At 36.8% G+C, this 23,364-nt stretch overlaps 1 protein-coding gene across 4 annotated transcripts in view; it reads right to left on the bottom strand.

Annotated features, from left to right (window-relative positions):
* Positions 1-3,042: 3,042 nt before the first annotated feature.
* Positions 3,043-23,364, bottom strand: part of mtss1 (MTSS I-BAR domain containing 1) — a 62,657-nt gene continuing 42,335 nt past the window's right edge. For 3 of the 4 annotated variants that reach the window (XM_062997573.1, XM_062997575.1, XM_062997576.1), the window contains 11 exons: positions 22,130-22,221; positions 20,868-20,942; positions 17,508-17,665; positions 16,793-16,900; positions 14,520-14,617; positions 14,283-14,373; positions 13,620-13,781; positions 12,031-12,141; positions 11,321-11,477; positions 7,990-8,270; positions 3,043-6,561 (listed from right to left, as the gene is read on the bottom strand). In XM_062997573.1, the coding sequence (XP_062853643.1) occupies positions 5,821-6,561; positions 7,990-8,270; positions 11,321-11,477; positions 12,031-12,141; positions 13,620-13,781; positions 14,283-14,373; positions 14,520-14,617; positions 16,793-16,900; positions 17,508-17,665; positions 20,868-20,942; positions 22,130-22,221 (2,074 nt within the window). In that variant the 3' untranslated portion in view covers positions 3,043-5,820. The remainder of the gene's footprint in view (positions 6,562-7,989; positions 8,271-11,320; positions 11,478-12,030; positions 12,142-13,619; positions 13,782-14,282; positions 14,374-14,519; positions 14,618-16,792; positions 16,901-17,507; positions 17,666-20,867; positions 20,943-22,129; positions 22,222-23,364) is intronic. The other variant, XM_062997574.1, reaches the window with a different exon arrangement.

The raw sequence follows: 23,364 nt of genomic DNA, 5'->3' as shown, positions 1-23,364 counted from the left end.
TGCAAGTAGAAAACAATCATGCTAATGTGGATGTAGCTTTCACTGGCATTAGTGAGTACACACTGTTAGGGCAGAATCATACCCTGGAAGAACAGACTGTGTAGTGCTGCTCTGGATCTGTGGGCAGCATTGCCATCTTGTGGCCAGTGGTGTAATGTAACGAAGTAATAATACTTTGTTACAGTACTTAAGTATTTTTTGGGAGTATCTGTACTTTACTTGAGTTAAAAATAAAAATTTATATTTTTACATTTGCCGTCCGTTACTACAAAATAAAAAAATAAAACAAATTTGCTGAATGATGTAAGATGTGTAACAGACTGCAAGCAGGTTTGGTGAATTTGCGCTTGTAAGTTAGATCAGTGGTTAAACATATCAATGCGCAAGCGCAAACAAGTTCTCTAAAAACGATCAGAGTGAAAATTTGTTCGTATCGGATGAAGCGCCTCTTATATTTATCAAAAGTTACGGAAATACCTGAAAATATCATTTTAGAACTCCCCATCCAAACTCAAGAAACACAATAATGTAACTTAAGAATGATTAACAAAGTGAAGCTGCAGTATAGTTTTTTATTTTTAATAATCAGCATTAAGATTGATGAATCTTTCATTTCATCAACATTTTCCATACATTCAAATCACAAATATAACAATCCACTAAATTTTGTTGGAAATAATTCAGTGCAGAACCCTTGAAGACATGTCCATCATTTTCAAAAACTCACCTGCCAACTAATATTTCTTCAGATAACTTCTGTATTACACCGGCAGAGGAAAAATTCATGGTGCTGAGGAAAATGCACGTGTTTAACTTTTTAATGGTCAAAGAAAATAATGTTTAAAAAATATTTCTTTGCATTTCGTAGTTTCTTGGGACCATAACAAAAACAATTAATATATTTATTACTAGTGCACATAGTATTTTTTTTAATAAGCAAACGGTCTCCTAATGGTAAAAGTGCATTGTATACATTTTAACATGGCAAAATGCTTTTTTCTTTTACACTTTTCCTAATCTAGTCTGCATGATTCGTGAAGTCTTACACATAAAAACAGCAGTATAGAAAATATATTAAAACAAAGTTTTTAAACAAAAAAATACAACATAACAATTTTATGTATACAAATACATCAAATACAATATTGTAGATGGCAGCATGGTGGCCTTTACGGAATCTGGGGTTTTAAATCTTGCATCAGGCACATCAAATGTGTCAATATCCTCCATTTTCCACTTTCTCCTACAAGCAGTGGCGGCTCCTGCCAAATCTCTCAGGGGGGTGGGGGTGGGGGCAATTGTTGCGATGATGGCCAAGGTGACCCGTTCAATGGGTAAATTAAAGCTTAAATAATTAACATCTTAAGTCATCTGTCAGTTTGCCCTCACAAATAACTTTGAACATGGAGAGAGACCAGCTTTACAATAATTCATAAAATTAAGTAAAGCCTTCACACTAACAATTTAATTCAGTCATCATCAAATAGCATTTTATTTTAGGTGCAGCAGATCCAGAATAAAGATTGGCATCAGGGCTGATGTGCAATGAATAAAGAAGTACAATTAAACAATTGGGGAGATACAATAAGTGCAATCACAATTCACAATTTAAAAATGACATTACTTACTTGTAATTTACTTGTAACTTACATGATTCTTTTGAAACACCACATTACAAATAGTCTGGGACAAAGGCTGTTATGCCTGGGAACAATAAGAAACAATATGACAGCTTGTGCCATCAGACCCAAGTATAAAAGGAGCATTTATGAAAGGTTTAGTCTTTTATAAGCAAGAATGATGCTCAACCAATGCCAAAAATGTGACCTTGAATTATCCAACAGATGAACAATAATCTTTTAAGAAGTGTTTGTAAGTATTTTCGACATCTTAATAAACACTGTATCAACAAATGAAAGATTGTACTATGCTCAGCAAAATCATCATGTCATGCCCAGGCATAGCTGAAATAGATTCGTCACAGGCAACAGTCAAAGTGTATTGTGGTCTGATGATTTAACCCTGTAGATTGTCACTGGCAATAATAGATCATAAAACAATATGCTGGTAAACTAATCTTGAGCAGCACACCTTACCCAGGACAGTGTGTGAGTTCAAAGACGTTTCACTTGTGGATTATTGATAGTGACTTAAACATACAATACTAGTCATAAAGGTCATTGGAAACTGCTAGCGGTAAATAAAAAGTTTAGGTTACCAAAAGCTAAGAAATAATTAGTTCATTATACAGTGTTTTGTATGTAGCTGAGTAAGGGAAATTATGGTTTCTTAGTGTGACATCTGTCAGACACGAAGAAGGAAGCATGACGGTCTGGGGCTCTTTTGCTAGAAGTCAGAGACTAATGCTCTGGTCTATGTCTAATTGATCGGAGGTTCATTTTCAGCAAGACAATCTAAAACATACCTCCAGACTATGTTGGCACTACCTTAGGTTTGTTTGTTTATTAGGATTTTAATGTAATTTTTTACACTTCATGGTTACATTCATGACAGGAACGGTAGTTACTCATTTCACAAGCTGCATCAGTTCACACACAAGGTTATATCGAGCACAGTCATGGACAATTTAGTATCCTCACTTGCATGTGACCGGAGCACCCGGAGTAAACCTACACAGACATGGGGAGAACATGCAAACTCCACACAGAAAGGCCCCACCTGGGGATCGAACCCAGGACCTTCTTGCCCGGAACTACCTTAGGAAACAAGATGTAAGGGTTCAACTCCGAGTAAACTGGACAAACAATAAAAGCAAAGCTAGCTACAAGTGCAACACGGGGGGGGAAACTTGATAAACAATATTTGACTTCTGTTTCGAAAAGAATGCCTCACTTGTGTTCAATAGAAAGTGGCTACTTTGATATGTCAAAAAACATAGATTTATGTTCCATGATTTTTTTTTTATCTCCAGTTTTAAATGAATACATTATGGAAGTGTTTTAAAATGCAATAAAAGCAACCATCTGTAAATTATTAAATCTCTTGAACTTTTATTTAACTGAAAAAGTACAAACAAGTTACATTTAATGTTTTGGCTGACAATCTTGAATGGTTTTTGTACATATGAAAAAATTGTTTGATGCCTGCAACACAAAATAAAGTGAAAAGTTACACAGTTTTGAAACATTCCATGATAAGATTGTCCAATCTTAGAGAGACAATTTTCCAACAATTAAAAAATGTACACCTAACACAAGATTGCAAATAATTTAGGTATTTCACCATCTACCATACATAACAATACATAACTTACATAACTGTGAAAAGATTAAGGGAATTTAATGAATCTGAATAAATCTTAGTTTGTGTAGGGCAAGGGCTGTTGAATGTGTCTGACCTTCAAGCTTTCAAACGAGATGGCAAGAGAAAGTGCCATACTACCATGATAAATATAGCCATGAGCCAAGGAATACTTTAAAAAGAAAATTTATTTGCTTATAGTAATGCCTGCTAAGTCATAATTAGCCCTTTTTCTTGAGTACCCTCTGTAAATAAATTAGCAATCTGCCAAGTAATTCAGCTAACCAGTCTGAAAGAATAAATTAACAGCAGTTGTCTCGTCAGTTAAGCAGTGTACAGCCAATCCAATTGCTACAAAAAAGGACTTAAAACAACATTATGAAACATTTATACATTTTCCAAAACCATATTTAATTTTAAGGCTTTACTACTGACAACACAAAAATTAGAACAGTTCTGACCGGTGGAAACAGGTCAACTCTATTACAGCAGCCAAAAAATAAAAACAAACCAAAACACCCAAGAACTGAAACTTAAAAACAAACAAAAACACCCTAAACACAAAAGTTATCTGTCTATGCTCACGGCCTACACACTGGCAGCTTAGGTTTTCAGTGCAAGTGTTCAAAATGTGTCTTAAAATGATTCACAGCTCTGTATATCCAGGGACATGTCACATGATAAAATGTTTACTAACATAGCTACACTCAATAAAAAAAAAATAGAAATTAAATGAGACCACATTTCATATTAGGAAGGAAGTGAGAAAATATGAGAACTTCCTTAAGTTTTCCTCACATTCACTTCCACCTCCACATCTAAATTTCAACCTTTAGGTCATTTGGGGGAAAAAAAGAACTGGACAAGTCATGGGCACAGCCCTTCACGCTCTGTAGCAAAATATACACAACAGTGACCTGAATCAATGGGTTTTAGAAGCAATTATTTTATAAAAAAGTTCCTCTACACCTGGACAGTGGGCAACACAGAATATGACAATTTTGCAATCCAACCTGAACACTGCCAGTTGCAACTGTGGTTTCTAAGTGTGTCAATAAGTAAATTAGTCAGTAAGTAAGCAAATGAATAAGTGAGTAGGTAGGTACGTAGGTAGGTGGTTGGGTAGGTTTTGGGTTGGGTGGGTGGTTGTGTAGATAGGTAGATGGGCAAGTAGGTTGGGTGGATTTGTAGGTAGGTTTCAAAGGGGTGTGTAGGTAAGAAGGAAGGAAGGGAAAGTGTGGGGGGGGCAGAAAGAGACAAAGAGAGAATTATAGTCTCTGATACAGATGACTAATATCTAAAAGAAAATCTGAACATAGTTTTAATTGATTTAGCAGCCTAAACACTATTGATACTACCTAAAATCTTTGGGTATTTGAGTAACTTATCTACACATTATCTTATTTTCATGGTACAGCACTTCCACACAAGGCATCCAGCATTCTCAGTCCAAGACCTAAAAGCCAAATAACCTGCAACAAGCTACTAGCCTGGTGAACCCAATAAACCTGCATGTGGTGCATTATTGCTGTAAATAAAGCACAAAATCTAAAAATAATTTATCAAGTATTGTAGAATCAAAAAGATTGTTAGTAATTTTTTCTAACAGTCTCCTTGGCATTGCCCAATAAAACCAAAACATGACATTAGAATTGTAAAAAATACTTAAAATGTATACACTAAACTAACATCAAACAATTTTGTCATCACAAAAGCATTTGTATTCAGCAAGTATTCAAAATTGTTTAATTTAAAATCAATAACTTAAAAGAAGGTAAACTGACAACAACCAACTAGCAATCAAAAAAACAAAACAAAAAAAACTTCACACATCTTGTCCCTCTCCAAGATCCTCCAAGAGCTGGAATGATTTTTTTCTTCTTCTAAAGTTTTGTTTCCAAACAATTTATACATTTCCTAATCTAACAAATTGAAAAAACAGCCATCAATGTGAAATACTCAAAATTATGAGCAACAGAAGAAGCACCACCCTCTCAATCTCCTTTCCTAAACATTTAATGTATTTAATTTTGTTCAGTTAATAAATCCAAGCAGATAAAAGAAGTAAAACAGTTTTAGCCTGCAAATAAATGTCTACAAAAATAGTAGCTAAAAGCCACTCTACCCATATCAACATACCAAAACCAAAAATGGTCATCTTAATTAATATCTAAATAATACCACCTATACAATACAGCAAAACTGAGAAAACCTTACCCATGCAATATAATATTAACAAATAACTTTAATATTTTAAGTAGCACTTCTTGCTTATGCCTACATTTCTACAAAATTATATACATATAAAAAGCAAGGCATTTTTGTGACCATGAACCACTGCCAACAATAATTACACTGTTTAACAAAATAAAGTAGAATAAGCTGATTTTAAAGACTGTATCAAGACATTTTAAATTCTTACACCTGACTGTAGTGGATGGCCATATTCTGTGGGGCCTGTGGAGAAAAGTGTGAATGTATTAACTCTCATTTATTCATTCTTCTACTTAATCCTAATCAAGGTTGCAGTGGGTCTAAATTATAACATGAAAACTTTGTTCATTTAAGATAAGAGACAGAAACTAAAGGTGCTGAGCGGTCATTAGTAAGTGTGCGTCTCAGCTTAACCCCCCTGCGTATCATGCTCAGCATATCATTGCCACCGCTTGCCACTGGATCAGGCTCATCTGTGCCTTCTGGATGAAAGGCAGCATCCACAGTCGGACTGAACAAAGAGTTTTGCACTGCAGCGTTCTGTTCAGGCAGTTGGTGCTGTTGATTTAGTGACTGCTGATTATGGTGGATTTGCTGTTGATGACAGTGCTGCTGAACTGAATGCTGTTTAAGAAGTTGTGGATGCTGAGCTGGTTTGGGTGGTGCTTGTTGCTCATACTGTTGTAGGTTGTACTGGTGTTGATGTGGTAGCTGCTGTTTTAGATGTGGTAGCTGCTGTTGTAGTGCTTGGTTGTTCTGCTGCAGTTGATATTGTGGCAGTTGCTTATATTGAATTGGGTGCTGCTGCTGTTGGTTATACTGCTGCTGTTGGTTATACTGCTGCTGATGTGGGTACTGCGTTTGCTGTTGCTGCAGCTTGATGGTTTGGTAGATTTGCTCTGTGATGACCAATGGTGGCTGGCCAGGAAACATAGTGTAGTATGGTGGTGGCATGGCATTTAGGCTTTGGGTGGACGTGTGGAGTGGGTGTTTGGGCTGGGGTGTTTGGGCAGGCACTTGTGGAAATGTTGACTCTTCACTGCTATGTTGGTCTAGTGTTGTGGATGTAGAGTGCTTCAGTGGCACCTAGAACAAAGGTTTATGTCAATTAACATAAGGATTTGAACATACATGCATATAACCTTTAGTAACTGGTTTGTTCTGGTCCGAGTTGCAGTAGGATCACTGACTATCATTACACATCTACAGACAGGTTAGAACAGCTAACTTGATTACATGTTACTAAGACGTGGAAGAAAAACTGAGTACCTGAAAAACAGTTGACAACATGGCACACAGACAGTAACCAGAGATGGGGATGACATTTAGATCACTAAGACTGTGCTGCACCAACAGCATACTAAGTATTGATAATTATTATACACTACAGTTTCAATTCTAATTTCTACTAACTTCTTGTTGGCATTTCTTCTTGTTTATAATGTCTATTCAGAACAACACTTCAAAATTTATTGCAGGGTAAAAAAAAAAGTCCTGATAAACAAGTTTGGCCAACATGGGACTTTCTAGACAAGTCCAAAGTCTAGAAAAAGGCTATTTGGTATAGGATTGAGGATAGGCCTCTGGCATCACAAAGTTTTAGCAAGACTATGTTGAATGTATGCATCTTATTTTTGAATTCTGAATGAACTCTGTTCATCTGGGCACTTGCACAAGCCTGTGTCACCTTTCACCAAGACTTTAAATAACACATTACATATTAAAATAGCACATTACATGATCATCTTTGATGTCTGCTCCATAACAGTTTAAACTTTATGGTCAAGCATCACCTCCATTTGTCTAGTCTTAAAGTTCTATTTTGTTATATGTATTATAACTTGTGCACCTAAAAGGTAGGTGGACACTACTCATCTTAAATCATACTAAACAATGCACTACAAAATAAAGGTGACAGCCATGTATGAGAGAGACCACAGATGTAGTACGATAATCAAGTGATAATGCAAATAAATAAATAAAAATTCATTAAAATCATGGCTGCACTATGAAGGCACTTGGTGAAGTTAAAAGTAAGAACTGTCTGGTGCATGTATAAAATAAGCAGAAAATATCTTGTTTTGCTAAAGTGCATAAAGAAAGAAGGGTGTTGCCTGTAAGCTAAAGGGCTGTGTCTAAAACTACACACTACTTATTACACAATGCTTAAAATATAGTACCAATACAATTGATAAAGTAATCATTTAACATTTTATTTAGTGGATAGTAAGGCATTTAGGACATAGCAGCTCATCTCTGCATCTTAGCTCTGGTAAAGTTTGAAATTATTATTGTTTTCATTATGCTTAATCAGATTATAAAATGATACAATTTAAATACAGACACACAAGCAGACCTTTCCAAAGTTTAGTCACAGATAAAGTGGAGGCTTTTATACTGCAACATTTGTCTGGAACTGAAAAAATGTGCTTAAAATGTGCACAAGAGACATTATTTAGTCATACTTGACTGTTTGCTTACAAACACAAATTTAGCTGGATCCAAGAAAAGTACCTGTGGTGTGGAAATGGGGATAGGCACTCCTCCACTGATGGTTCCACGTCGCAAACTAGCTTTACTGGATGGTTTGCGCCGGATAGTGGCCGTTTGTGAATGATGCAGTGGCAGTGGTTCAAGCTCTGTCAGCAGGCTCACTGTGGATGCCGGTCTCTTACTATGGAACAGTTTTCTATAGTTTAGGCCCAGATCACTGTTCCGTGGAATTGTGCAGGACTTATCAAAATCTGATGGACTAGTGGCATCATCAGCTCCATGCAGAGAGATGTAGTCGTAATCTGAGGAAAGAAAAAGTAAAAGGGGGAGGAACAGAAGTAGAGAAGGGAGAGAGAGAGAAAAAAGATATAAACAAATACAAATGGTAAAGGGTCACTAAAGACGGTTTATGAGATGTGAATCTGAATGTGTAAAAAGTTAAATGTGAGACTTTTTTGAGATGCACAATGCAAAGTTTACTAATAAGGTAAACTTCATGAAATGGACTGAACTCACCAGATCTTTCACCTGACAGTGTTTAAACACTAAATGAGTTTGAACATTGGATGAAATAGATGTATTATCTAACAGCTCAACTTACAGTATGCCTCCTAGTGTTCACATCACACGCATATACACATTAATGGGATGTGAAAGATAGAATTGTATTACAGTTGTAACAGATGCATTTTTTTTGTAACAGATGCATGTTTTTCTGTTCTGTTACAATAAATATTAATGAACACAACAGGATTGATACCAGTATGGTACAATACCAGTTAAAAACCTACCATATAGAGGAGGTTCTTTCTTTATTGCTGTAAAAGAATAACACAGTGTTTTAACTTATAAATGAAAACAGCAGGTAGGAATACAGAAAGCCATTTTAGATAAGATGTGTGAACTGGTCTCAGTATCTATTTTAAGATTAGCAAAGTGAAAATAAGATCACTGATGACATTGTTTTATTTAAGGATGTACGGTACTGTGTGCGATAAATGTTATTTTATAACACATGAATAAAAATACATACATAAATAAAAAATGCAAACAGGTAATAAGCCACATGTTTTCTAAATAACAGTTAGTGATAACTTGTAATTTGTGAGAATGTATTTCGCATTGTGCATCAGTCATTTTCAAACAGTTGTTTTGAATGTTTTGTGTCATGCAGTATGCAGGTTGGAAATAAAACAGTTCAGATTATTTCTCACCTTGTACCATGTGCTTCACTCAAAATAATAAAAGCAAATAATTGTTTTCACAAATGGTTTTCCTCACTTTCTCTTACCTATTTCTAAATCATTCTAATCAAACAGAGATTATCTGTATAGTTCTGTGTAAGTATTTGTCCCCTTTTCAATTTCTTCTATTTGTACATGTCATACATTGTATATTGTACATAGATCACCAAACTAGTGTTGATAATAAATAAATACAACCCAAGTAAACACAAAATGCTCTTTAAAAATAATAACTTTATTTATTGAAATAAAATGCTGTTCAGACCTACCTGGCCCTATGAGAAAAAAAATAACTGCCCCTCAGCTACTAAATCAACCAGTCTACCAAATTTAATTGACAATTGGGATTAGTGTTATTAGCAACACCCACACATAAATACTGCCAGGCTTGTTAAATCTTAACATCCCTTAAATAAGGGATATCCCTGTCTGGCTAGGTGAAGCAGGCTAAGAAGGTCTTAAAAAGCAGTATGTGACGCCAAAATGTAAAACAAAGTCATTAAAATCCCCCTGCAAAAGGAAACAAAACCATTACTAAAGCTCTGGATCTCCAGTAAACCACAAGTTAACCACAGTAAACGACACATTTAAGGTCAATGTGCATGATTACACAATAAGAAAGACACTTGTAAAAAAATGCTATACATGGTAGAGCTACAATGTCCAAATTACTGTTGACCAAAAACACAAGGGCTAGACTCACTTTTGCCAAAAACAACTGGATGTTTCCCAAAACGTTTGGGATACTAAGGTGGAACATCAGTCCTGTTACTTCTGGCATAAAGCAAACCACCATGTTCCAGCACAAGAACATTATATCAACAGTAAAACATGGTGGTGGCAGTGCGATGGTCTGGGGTTCTTTTGCTTTTGCCAGACTTGGACAACTTGTCATATGTGATGGAACCATGAATTCTGCTCACTATCAGAAATTCTTAGAGGAGAATATGATCAGGTCAATGATCTGAAGCACACAACAAAGTCCATCTGTGAATGGCGCAAAAGTAATAAAATAAAGGTTTTGGAATGGACGAGTCTATATCCTGACTTAAATCTCATTAAGATGCTGAGGCAGGACTTTTTACGGGCAGTTCATGCTTGAAAACCTTCCAATTGGGATAGAATGATGCAACAGGAATCTGCTACAAAACAATATAAATGTATAAAGATTAAAACCGACTGAGATAAACAATTAAATGCATTTCTTAAATGGCATAGGGCGTAATCTAATATTGATTTCTAAGCTTTAAGTCAGCAGTGTGGCAGCATTTTGGCTTCCGTGTTTACAAATGAAACTGAGGGGAAATAACAGACAGGACTAAAAAGCGAGCAAATACTATAAGAGGCTAATGACTTACACAAATAGCACAACCAACATGTAACAGCATGTCAACCAGCACCAAAGTGAGCTCATTTCGCCACTGCCTGAGCAAAAATTGCCAGGAGGACAAACCACACTGACAAGCATATTTGCAACTTCACTCGTCCCAACCAGTGCAAGGGTCAAAGAGATTGAGGTGCATTGATGTTTTCGTGGCAAAATATATAAAGGCCAATTTTTCGTTGTTGAAAATAAAAGCTTTCAGCTGTTGGTAAATACACTGAAGACAAAAAAAAACTGCATCCCATCATGCCCACACCTCAGCTACAGTTTTACGGGAAATCAAAGTAAATGTGGTTCCAGCTCTTAAGGGCAGATTGCATATCTATCATTTAATTTCATATATATGAAATTACGTGAAAGATATTATGTAATTTCATATTAAACATCATGTAAATTCATGTATCATATCAAATAGCACTGTGATATAACCTAGTATTAACTCACAGTAAACACATTCAGTCAGGGCATTTTTACAAAGTGTGTCTTTACTTAAGTTCTCTTGTGTAATGTTTTGTTTATGAACCCGAAATCTTTCACTGTGACACATTTGTGAGGCAACTAGAGCACTGTATGTTGTATACTTCCTCTTAATTTGCCATTGTTGTCAAAATACCATGATTTTATACATATTTTTTACTGCTTGACATATAAACTGCATGTTTTGTTAAGACAAACAGCAGTCAGGTATGTGTGTGTGTGTGTGTGTGTGTGTTTATGTGCTCACCATGCTGTGAAGGTATAGTGTCTTCAGAACATGACGGTGTTGTTGTCTGGGTGTTGTATCCACTAGAGCAGTGCAGGGAGTCTCTGCTGGCGCAAGAAGATTCAGAGTTGAGCCCGCCTCCTAACATCAGAGCCAGCTGCTCTCTAGCTTTCTGAGGCTACAACAGAAGAAATGTCCACTTACAAATCAGCACATAGAAAAGAATGACATATACAGAAGTAACATTCAACATCCACAGACTTAAGGTTCAATAGGTTTCTACAGTAACACCATTCATATTTATTTTATTTATTCATTTATTAGAATTATAACGTCATGTTTTATACACTTGTTACACAAGATTCATCAGTTCAAATCTTTAATGTCAAACACAGTCATGGATAGTTTTTTGTATCTTCAATTAACCTGACTGCATGTCTTTGGACTGTGAGAGGAAACCAGAGCTTCCGAAAACTCACACAGACACGAGGAGAACATGCAAACTCCACACAGAAAGGACCAGGACTGCTTCACCTGGGAATCGAACCCAGGACCTTCTTGCTGTGAGGCAACAGTGCTTCCAACTAAGCCACCGTGCCGCCCAACACCATTCATATAAAAATGATAAATCAATAAAAAAAATTCAGAAATCAATACTTTTAGCTTCTATACATTCTAGTAATAATAAATAATAATCCAGCTACATCAGCCACAGTTGTGCATGTGCATACCTTTCCTGATGTTGACTGGGCTCTGGCTCTTTCAACACGCCCAGTGTAAAACTGATGTGGAGGAGGATTAGATGTACCATTCTCTATGGCATTGATATTCTCACACTGCTCCTAACACACACACACACACACACACACATATATATACACACACACACACACACACACACATATATATATATATATATACATACATACACACACACACACACACACACACACACACACACACACACACACACACACACACACACACACATATATATATACATACATACACACACACACACACACACACACACACACACACACACACACACACACACACACACACACACACGAACGAACAGAAAGATTATGTAACAGTGGTAAACATGCATCTTTGTTTAGTGAAACACTGGAAATATTTTCTTTGTTACATAAATGTTTAAGACAATGAAATAATAAGATTCTTGTGTTGAATGTTAATTAAGCTTAAGTCAGTAGCCCTCCATGGATAATACATGGGTCACACTAACAATCAAGCAAGCTTTCCATCACTATGGGCTCAGAGGCTGCCATATAAGAAAAAAATGCAATGCCCCTACTTTCCTCTACAGTGGTAAGCGACTTTTGGCACACTTTTTGAGCAGGAGCTCTTCTAATGTTGCACGTTAGCCAAGAAGACAATGGCGGAGTAAAGCTTTTTTTACCTACCATAGACAACCTCACCTGTGTTCCAGCAGCTTCTAATTCATGCCAGACCGGTTTTAGTACTTGAATTTTCTAAATTCTTCCTAGATTTTTAACCCTGCCAAAACACCACTGTTTTATGTACACCAAAACCGCCTAGCAAAATCGTAACAATTATTTCGGAACAGCTTAGCAACCGATTAGCAAATAAACTGTTAGTATAGCAACTGACCAGCAACAACTTAACAACAACCTAGAAACAGCTCAGCAATTTAGTACACCCTGGCAACTGCATAACAAAACCTTTGTAACCAACCGGCAACACCTTAGCAATTGCTTTACATTTAGAAATTAACCTGCTACTACCACTTCACCAACTTAGTAAATGGTTGGCAACTCTTTAACAACCTGTTACCATAGCAATCATATAGAAACATAGAAAAGCATAAAAAGCACCTAAGAAAACCTTAACACATGATTTTCAAGAATTCATTTTAGTTTTAAACACCATTTTTCAAAATTTCAACAGTATTTCAGGATTAGGTTTTATGTTTAAACAGCGTTTAACATCATTTTACAGTATTTTTCGAGTGATCAACATTAAAAAATAGTTAAAAAAGTAATGTGCTATTCCACATACTTTTGGCTATATAGCATATAAAAAGATATTCTATTTAAGGATTTTTCAGTTATTTAAGATTTATTTAAATGTTATTTGACTTCTATAGTCTATATTTACATAGTTTAATGTAATACAATTAAAAAGTTTAACTGTTTTTGTTTTGCAAGCTTATAAAAACGGATAAATGTCAGTACTGAGGCAAGACCATTTAAGAACAGCTGGTGTAGAATAAACGTATGGTCATGTACAGTCAGCAAGCAATTTAATAAAGAAAAATATTCAAAGGCTAACACACCAACACTATCCGGTCAGTGAACACTGAGTGGGGTCTCACAGTGTCCTTTTGACGAGGCCGGGCACGACGATAGCAAGAGCGGCGAGGTTTAGGAGAATGTCCCTCATTGAGAGAAAAAGAGCCTGCCTCTGCCCCAAGCACTACAGGAGGAGTGGCACAGCACTGTGAGAGGAAGAAAAAGAAAGATATATACAAAGAGGAAGATAACAGGCAAAAAAGAGGAAGAAAGTAAATAGGAAAAAGAAAAAAATAAATAAGACAGGGCACAAGTAAGATAGACAGTCTGTATGAAACAAAAAAAATGTAATCAATAAATAATAATAAAAAAAACAAAAAAGGAGAAACTGGAAAGAGAAAAGGAAGAAAAAGGGCAACAAACATGCAAAAAAGAAAAAGAAAACTGTGTATAGAAGAGAGAGGGAGCAAACAAAGAAGAAAAGCTATAAGGTGAATGTGTGTGCCCCGGTACATAAATCTGACATTACAAAAACTACAGCCAAGTGCCAACACACACAAACATATATACTTTGACACCTATTAGGTTTATAATTCGATATGTTTCTGTATGGGTATTTAAAAATCACATAACATGCCTGATACACTTAGTCAGAGGTAGCAACTGATTTCTGTTGTGTGTGTGTGTGTGTTGTGTGTGAGCACTACCTGTCCTGCATCCTTGACTCGAAGATGCAGGCCATCAGCAGCACTGGAGATGGAGTCCAGAGAGGGCACATGTCGCACTAAGGAATAGGTACTGTAGAGGGGCACATATTCATAAATTATCTAGCTTTCACAGACACACAAATGACAATTTCTCTATTCTTTACATTAAGTTTCCTTAAAAACTACAGTTTTATAAGGCATACACCAGCATGTCCATCTTTCGGTTCACCTACACACCTGTTAATGCTGCTTTTGCGTGAGAGTGTGTTACTGGGAGATGCAGGTGGAGTCTGGTATGAGTAGGTGTACTCTGAGCCCTTCAGGTCAAGAATAACCTGCCCAGAAAAATACTGTTAGAATGTACACTCAACAAGCACTTCATTATACATCTATCTGGTATGTGCATTGATTGGTTATTTTATAAGCTACACCTTCCAAACAAATAAACTGTATACAATTCTTAACTGTAGCCCATAACTGTAGACTATGCCTAAACTCCAATAGCCCACTTATTAATCAAAAAGCACCCCCATAGCAACCTCACTGAACAGTTGTTAGTTGGGTGGTGGGCCATTCTTAGCTCTGCAATGACACTAACATGTTAATAACATGGTAGTGTAAGTTGCTCTGATATGGGTGTATTAAGTGCAGCAATGTTATTGGGACTTCTAGTGCTTTAATCAGATATACAGTGGGGCCAAAAAGTATTTAGTCAGCCACTGACAGCCAGTTCTCCTACTTAGAAAGATGAGAGAGGTCTGTAATGTTCATCATAGGTACACTTCAACTATGAGAGACAAAATGAGGAAAAAAAAAATCCAGGAAATCACATTGTAGAATTTTTAAAGCATTTATTTGTAAATTATGGTGGAAAATAATTATTTGGTCAATAACAAAAGTTCAACTCAATACTTTGTAACATAACCTTTGTTGGCAATGACAGAGGTCAAACGTTTCCTGTAAGTCTTCACCAGATTTGCACACACTGTAGCTGGTATTTTGGCCCATTCCTCCATTCAGATCTCCTCTAGAGCAGTGATGTTTTGGGGCTGTCGCTGGGCAACACGGACTTTCAACTCCCTCCACAAATTTTCTATGGGGTTGAGGTCTGGAGACTGGCTAGGCCACTCCAAGACCTTGAAATGCTTTTTACGGAGCCACTCCTTCGTTGCCCGAGCGGTGTGTTTGGGATCATTGTCATGCTGGAAGACCCAGCCACGTTCCATCTTCAATGCTCTCACTGATGGAAGGAGGTTTTGGCTTAAAATCTCACGATACATGGCCCCGTTCATTCTTCCCTTAACACGGATCAGTCGTCCTGTCCCCTTTGCAGAAAAACAGCCCCAAAGCATGATGTTTCCACCCCCATGCTTCACAGTAGGTATGGTGTTCTTGGGATGCAACTCAGCATTCTTCTTCCTCCAAACACGACGAGTTGAGTTTTTACCAAAAAGTTCCATTTTGGTTTCATCTGACCACATGATATTCTCCCAATCCTCTTCTGGATCATCCATATGCTCTCTGGCAAACTTCAGATGGGCCTGGACACGTACTGGCTTAAGCAGGGGGACACGCCTGGCACTGCAGGATTTGAGTCCCTCTCGGCGTAGTGTGTTACTGATGGTAGCCTTTGTTACTTTGGTCCCAGCTCTCTGCAGGTCATTCATCAGGTCCCTCCGTGTAGTTCTGGGATTCTTGCTCACCGTTCTCATGATCATTCTCATGACCCCACGGGATGAGATCTTGCGTGGGGCCACAGATCGAGGGAGATTATCAATGGTCTTGTATGTCTTCCATTTTCTTACAATTGCTCCCACAGTTGATTTATTCACACCAACCTGCTTGCCTATTGTAGATTCACTCTTCCCAGCCTGGTGCAGGTCTACAATTTTCTTCCTGGTGTCCTTCGACAGCTCTTTGGTCTTGGCCATGGTTGAGTTTGGAGTCTGACTGTTTGAGGCTGTGGACAGGTGTCTTTTATACAGATAACGAGGTCAAACAGGTGCCATTAATACAGGTAACGAGTGGAGGACAGAAGAGCTTCTTAAAGAAGAAGTTACAGGTCTGTGAGAGCCAGAAATCTTGCTTGTTTGTGGGTGACCAAATACTTATTTTCCACCATAATTTACAAATCAATTCTTTAAAAATCCTACAATGTGATTTCCTGGATTTTTTTTCTCATTTTGTCTCTCATAGTTGAAGTGTACCTATGATGAAAATTACAGACCTCTCTCATCTTTCTAAGTAGGAGAACTTGCACAATCAGTGGCTGACTAAATACTTTTTGGCCCCACTGTATAGAGTAAACAGCATCCTGAGATTAAAAAAAGTATCCACTTCCTAAACTAGAAGTTACACATGGTGCATAAAAAATTAAATTGCTAAATTCTCCAACTGTAGACCTACAGCAGGAGCTAACAGAATACATACTTAAACTTTGAAAACAGTCCACAACGCTTTTGAGATGCACTGTTTGTCAAATGTAAAATCAGTGTTAGAGAAGACATTACCTGCTCACTAGCAGGTGGCAAAGCATTAGGATCCACAGTCAGGTTACAGAGGTCTTCAAGAATTGACTGTAGATGTGTTACTTCGCCAAGCATCCCAATCTCCTGATCCTAATGCAAAATTATCACAAACACATAAAGCATGTGCAATGCAATTAAAGATTATTTATAAGAAAGTCAACAAACACAGCAGTGTATTAACAGTAGAAACTAGTGTAGAATAAGATACAAGATACAAACAGGTACCCTGGATGTTAGAAAGGTATGTATTTGTTGTGTGTGTGTTTTATATCTATAGTCTCTTTTAAGTGTAATAGATCATCTCACATAGGAATGCACAAGTATAACAACACAAATATAGTTTATTCAATTTCTGATGGATATGCTTGTTTGAGAAAGGTTTGGGAATTTTTTTGTTGTAAATGTTGACATAATGTCAGAAATGACAGCAAGTCAGAAGTCAGCAGTCAGAAAGTCAGCATACACTACAGTTAAAATGAAAAGTAATCTATTTCTGTTGTTGAATGGATTCAAAACATAAAACAGCATTACTGGAAACAAGAAAATGTTTTAATGCACTGTGCATCTAAAGAATGCACAATACATGATAACCTTTTTAAGAGTTTCCTTGTGTGCATGACATCAGTTACATGACTTAAGAATGATTTAATCAAGACTAAAAAATAAGTAATTACAGTCAAAATAAGTATGATCTTACTAGAACAGGTTTAAACATTGTGACAAAAGAGCAGAAGCGTCCTCGTTCCTCAATGAATGCTCGACAAACAGCTCGCTTCTCTGTTTCTTCTAACTCAGCATAGCAGGTGTTTACATCTTGCAGTGCACTACCCAACTGCATCCGCACCTCATCCTTGCCTTAACACAAAAAAGTAGTACAGAAAATTTTTTAATGTGAGTGTTATTATTAAAGTGAAAGCAGTTAGGAACTATAGCAATGTAAACTTGAGCAGGGTGCTAAGGTGCATAAAAATTGCCAACACTCTACTGACTCAGTAACTGCAGAGTTCCAAACCTCCTCTGGCATTATCATTAGCAAAAACTGTGCATCAGGAGCTTCATAGCATGGGTTTGCATGGCCAAGCAGCTATGTGCAAGCCCTACATTACCAAGCACACACAGTTTTGTATAGTGTAAAACATGGAACCACTGGACTCTGGAGCAGTGGAAACATATTCTATGGAGTGACAAATCACACTTCTCTATCTGGCAGTCTGATTAACAAGTCTGGGTTTGGCAACCTGCCTGACTAATGTTACCTGCCTGACTGCACTGTGCCAACTGTTAAGTTTGATGGAGGAAGGACATTGCTATTGATTTGTTTCAGGGGTTGGCCTACTCAGTCAGTGAAAATACCAGGAGTGTAGTTGCTGTCTGTTTTTACTGGGGACTTAAACCATGCCTGCAATCTGTAATCTTCTCCTGCATTCTGCCCATTTTCAGACAATATGTCAGCTGCCCTACCATGGAAAATAAGACACTGGACTTGCTATATTGCCAATGTCAAAATGGTATGAAGCTCTACTGCACTTCCCCCACTAGGAAATCCTGTACAGGTGCACCTGAGGCCTCTATCTGTATAAACCACTTGTACTAAGGCAAACAGTGGTGACCAAGACAGATAGAAAATGGTCTGCTGAGGCTATGAGTGTTTTAAAGGTCTGCTTTAACATCCACACAAACACTAACACCTGGAAATGGTAAAAAGCACATGTTCTTTGACATTTCCAATGCCTTCAACACCATTCAGAGTGTGGCATGGGTAGAATCAGTCCTGGTGTCTGAGATTACTGATTACTTGACCAGCAGGCCCCAGTGTGTAAGACTCTCTTCACTTTTTACACCTCCGATTTCAGGTATTCGTCTGAGACATGTCATCTACAAAACAACAACAGAGCTATTTGGGATATATTAGTGCAGGGGGACTCTTTCGACATGCCTGTCAATCATTTGTGTGTGTCCAAAGCACACGTGAAAAGAGCTGTATTAACTTCATGCCTGAACAACACAGTGCAAAAACTAGCTGCTTTTAAAAAGTTAGCTTTAAACTGTCTAATAAATGTGTTAGCAAAGGAGACACAGATCAACATTAAACAATAAGAGATGCTGGAGGCCAGGCTTAACACAACCTGACTGCTTGGAATTGCAAACATGAAGCAACAGTCCTCCAGGCTTTTTCTGGTCAAGCACATGATTAGTAAAAGTTGTTATAGTCTCGTGAGAGTTTTGGTTCTTGCATGATTCATGTAAAAGAAAACTGTGCACAGTAAAACAAACTTATTTTCTTTCCTAGTGATGATCATGTGATCTGTTTCCGATCTAATCTGTAAGCCACCTTTGCACTATTTCCTCATGATTCCAATGCAGGCATTTTTTTACCATATGTGAAGCACTCAACCAGTACATGAAGATCCAGTAGACCCAAACTTTTTACTTTATATGAATCTTTGTGACAATCTTTGTGCGCATTTTTGTAACCAAATTTGACAAACAGTTTAACCCATAATTTCACTGTAACTTAGCAGCAGATCAGCCACCAGATAGTAAATTAAAATTTCTTGATCAATGCAATTGATGTATGCTTGTAACTATAGTCGTTCCTAGGCCATGAACAAGAGTTTTAAGTATAGCTTTAAAGGAAAATACTCCAAGGAAAAGCTTAATTAGCTTCAACAGCTGCAACAAAATGTTGAATTAGAACCAGTTTAGACATTCACATTTGTAAACAATATTAAAGTCTCCAACCAAAATATTTGCAAAAATACATTTAAAAAATGTTTAGATCATACACCTCATGCTTACTTCAACATTCTATTAGACTTTAGACTACAGTCATACTTATTGAAGGATTTAATAAATCACTTAAAACTGCATCTGAGTCTTTAGAATCTATGGAAATCACCCAGAATATAATGGGACCTACTCACACCAGCAAAAGTGTTTTAGACTTAATATTCTCTCGTGGTATTGACAACCTGGTTGTTTACCATAAAATGACATCTCAGAATCTCAGATCACTTCTCTCTTAATGTCTCTTAATTGAACAAGCTTAGATAATGTAACACCAGTTAAAGTTAAAATGATTAGTTAGAAAAAGCTGGCTCAATAGTATCATGACTAGACACATGCTTTAAAACAAACAGCATGAAAATTAGAATGTAAATGAGCGCACACTAAATTAAGAGAGAGAATGAAAGAAATGCCCTTAGTATAAACATGCCCTAATAAAAGCCAAATCATTATATATTTTTTCTGTAATAGAGAATATTGAGAATAATCCTAGATTATACAGTATAAAAACTTAATAGAAATGTCACAGAACCTGAATCTAATATACATTTCAACTGTATTAGCAATGACTTTCTAAACTTCTTTAATGATAGTAAACATTCTTAACATCATTCTTAAATAAGGGGATGGTTGTTTTTCTATTAAAAATGAAAATAAAAAAACTTGTATGTGTTGGTGTGCCTTTATAAAATAATAACTCATGGTTATGGGCCAATATAGCGGCTATTTTATTTCTGGCTGATATTTGTCTTTTTTTTTTTGAATGACTGACAAAAATAAAGCTCTTGTAAGCCAGACGCCAGTTATCACATGGAAAACCACATGGAACACTGCAGAGAAAAAAATAAACTTATTGCTAGAAGGCTGGTACACATTGTTATGTTTGTTCTCATCTAAGCACAACAAAGTCAAGTCAAGTCAACTTTATTTATATAGCGCTTTTTACAATAGACATTGTCTCAAAGCAACTTTACAAAATCCAGGACCAACAGATACAAAAACCCCTGTTGAGCAAGCCGAGGGCGACTGTGGCAAGGAAAAACTCCCTGAAAATTACAGGAAGAAACCTTGAGAGGAACCAGACTCAGCAGGGCCAATCCTTCATGGGTGGCCTGGAGTGAAGTCAGTCCCATACACTGCTAAATCTCACCTCCATAATAATGCCCATGATTTGAAAATAAGATGTCCAACAAGCTTTTGTTCAATTGTCCACAAATTATTGGTATAACTTTACACGTCTTTCCACAAAGTCTCAATTTAATTTTCATACCTTTTTTCATTTTCTTTTGCAGTTTGACAGTATCAGATGATTTCTTCTTGATGTCTGCTCGAGCTTTCTTGTATTCTAAAAAACACAAATATCAAACAGTAATTGCAGTAAACATTTGCAAGGAATTTAAAAGCCATTAAACACAGTATAAAATTTTATTTATTTAGTAAGTTATAATTAAACATTTGGCATACAGGTATGTACTACACCAGGGGTGCCCAATACGTCGATCGCGATCTACCAGTCAATCGCACAGTGCACGCTGGTATATCGGCTGGTAGATCGTGCCTTATTCAAACAGGTCAACATGATTGACATGAAATGTGGCCACTGTGTCTTTAATTTGCGATTTGTTACCATAGCTACGCCTCAGCCCGCCTAAAGCACCACTAATCCAGAAAGTTTTCATTTATCAGTAGCCAGTTTTGCATTTTTCCTTTTATATCCTACACTGTTTGTTAAGATGAGTGCGCAACCAATCACAAAGAAACCAAAAACGTTTCTATTCAGGCAAGATCACTGCAAAGACGACTGTTTCGTTCATATGTGGAAGAAGCTGATGGAGAAGTTTGAACCCTCCAGTCTGACATGCATATGAAGTCAAGGGCCTCTGCTAGACAATTTTGGAACTTATTGGCTGAGGAAAAATATCCAAACATATAAAAATGTGCCACATATTTGACAGCATTTTGGATCAACCTACTTGTGTGAATCAGCCTTTTCCCACATGAAAATAATTAAGTCTAAATATCGGTCTATGCTTACTGATGAACACTTGGAAGCCTGCTTGAGAATAGGCATCAGCAACTACTGTCCAGACTACACAAACCTAGCTGACACCATTCAGTGCAAATCATCAGAATAAGGTTAGTGTAATTTTTTAGTCGCTTGCCCTGTAAAGCTGAATATCAATACAGGCAACTGAAGGGCATTTAAAAAAAGCTTCAAAGCTTTTTTGAAAAAAATGATGAGGCCAACTTTAAAAAGTAGATTGCGATGACCTGTCGACTAAAATAGTAGATCTCAAGCCACAAAAGTGTGGGGACCCCTGTACTACACAATAGGTCATTTTATTTCAATGAGCTAGAAGAGAAAAAAAAAATTTGAATTTACTGTAAATTCTCTAAATAAGTCTCTTAGATGATTTCTGCACTACTGATAATCACCAAAATGATCTGGCAGGTTAGAGATTAATACAGGAAGCTTTGGTCTGTGTCAGTTGTAAGCAGCTTATTTTGATGTAGAGATTTGGAAGTTTATACCTTTAGCATGGTCCTTATCAAGCTGACTGGCCACTTTTTTCCATTCCTCAAGCTTTAGCTCCAAAGGACTGATTAGGTTGTCCATGAGGGCTCTGCCACACACACGCACACACAGACAAATCAACTATACATAATAATGATGGGATAAAAATTAAAAGTAAACAAGGAGAACCACATATAAACCCAATTCCAAAAAAGTTGAGACAGTAGTAAAAAGTAATTAGACAGCCAAGTTTTATTGACCTATATTTAATTGAACAGTTAAAATACAACATGTGTTTGTTGGTTTATTGGGATTTTAAGGTCATGATTACACTTTGGTTACATTCATGACTAGTAGTTAAATTACACATGATCTATCACTTTAAGTTCAATGTCAAACACCATCACAGGCAATTTTGTATCTCCAATTCACCTAACTTAAATGTCTTTGGGGTGTGAGAGGAAACCGAAGCTCTGCGAGCAAATCCACACAGACCTGGGGAGAAAATGCAAACTGGACCTGAAAACCTAGAACTTTACTGCTGTGAGGCGACAGTGCTACCCACTGAACTCAAATCAGTAGGTCCATTACAGGGGAACAGCAGGCTCTTGATTTGCCTCATGACGAGCATCTCAAAACATCTTATTACGATGGACATAAGTGCCACAGGACGATAGTCAATAAGGCAGGACCCTGACGGCTCAGGCACGATGGCGGTCGCCTCGAAGCTAGTATGAACAGCACTGTTTAGAGAAATGTTAAATGGTGTCTGTGAGGACAGTTGGTCTGTCAGCTGGTCTGCACATCCTTTGAGCACTCTGCCAGAAATGTTGTCAGTTTTAAATAAAAAAATTTTCGTGTTGTTTTTATTAAGCAGTAAAGATATTTACAAATCAGCTGTTTTTGTTTGCATTTTACCTACTGTCCAAACGTTTTGAAATTGGGTTTGTGAAAATGTGCATCGCTACACAAAGAACAAAACCTGATTTTAAATAAATGCATGCAAAAATCAAATACTGAAAGTTTTTAAATAAGGAATTCGGGAACTAATCTAAAAACATAATTGTTTGATCAGTGAAATTCTTAACAAAAATGACTAGGTATTTTGCCCCATGAATGTTACATGGGCCACCACCAACATACTACTTATGTATTCTATTTAATAAAACCTAATGATTTGGGAAATTGTGTGACATTTTAATTGGTCTCTTCAAATCTGTTGGTTACTTTGGCCAGTTTTTTATCTGCAGTT

This window comes from Trichomycterus rosablanca, chromosome 6 (genome assembly GCF_030014385.1).
Source record: "Trichomycterus rosablanca isolate fTriRos1 chromosome 6, fTriRos1.hap1, whole genome shotgun sequence".
In the NCBI taxonomy this organism is placed as follows: Eukaryota; Metazoa; Chordata; class Actinopteri; order Siluriformes; family Trichomycteridae; genus Trichomycterus; species Trichomycterus rosablanca.
This window is presented reverse-complemented; position numbering and strand designations above follow the sequence as displayed.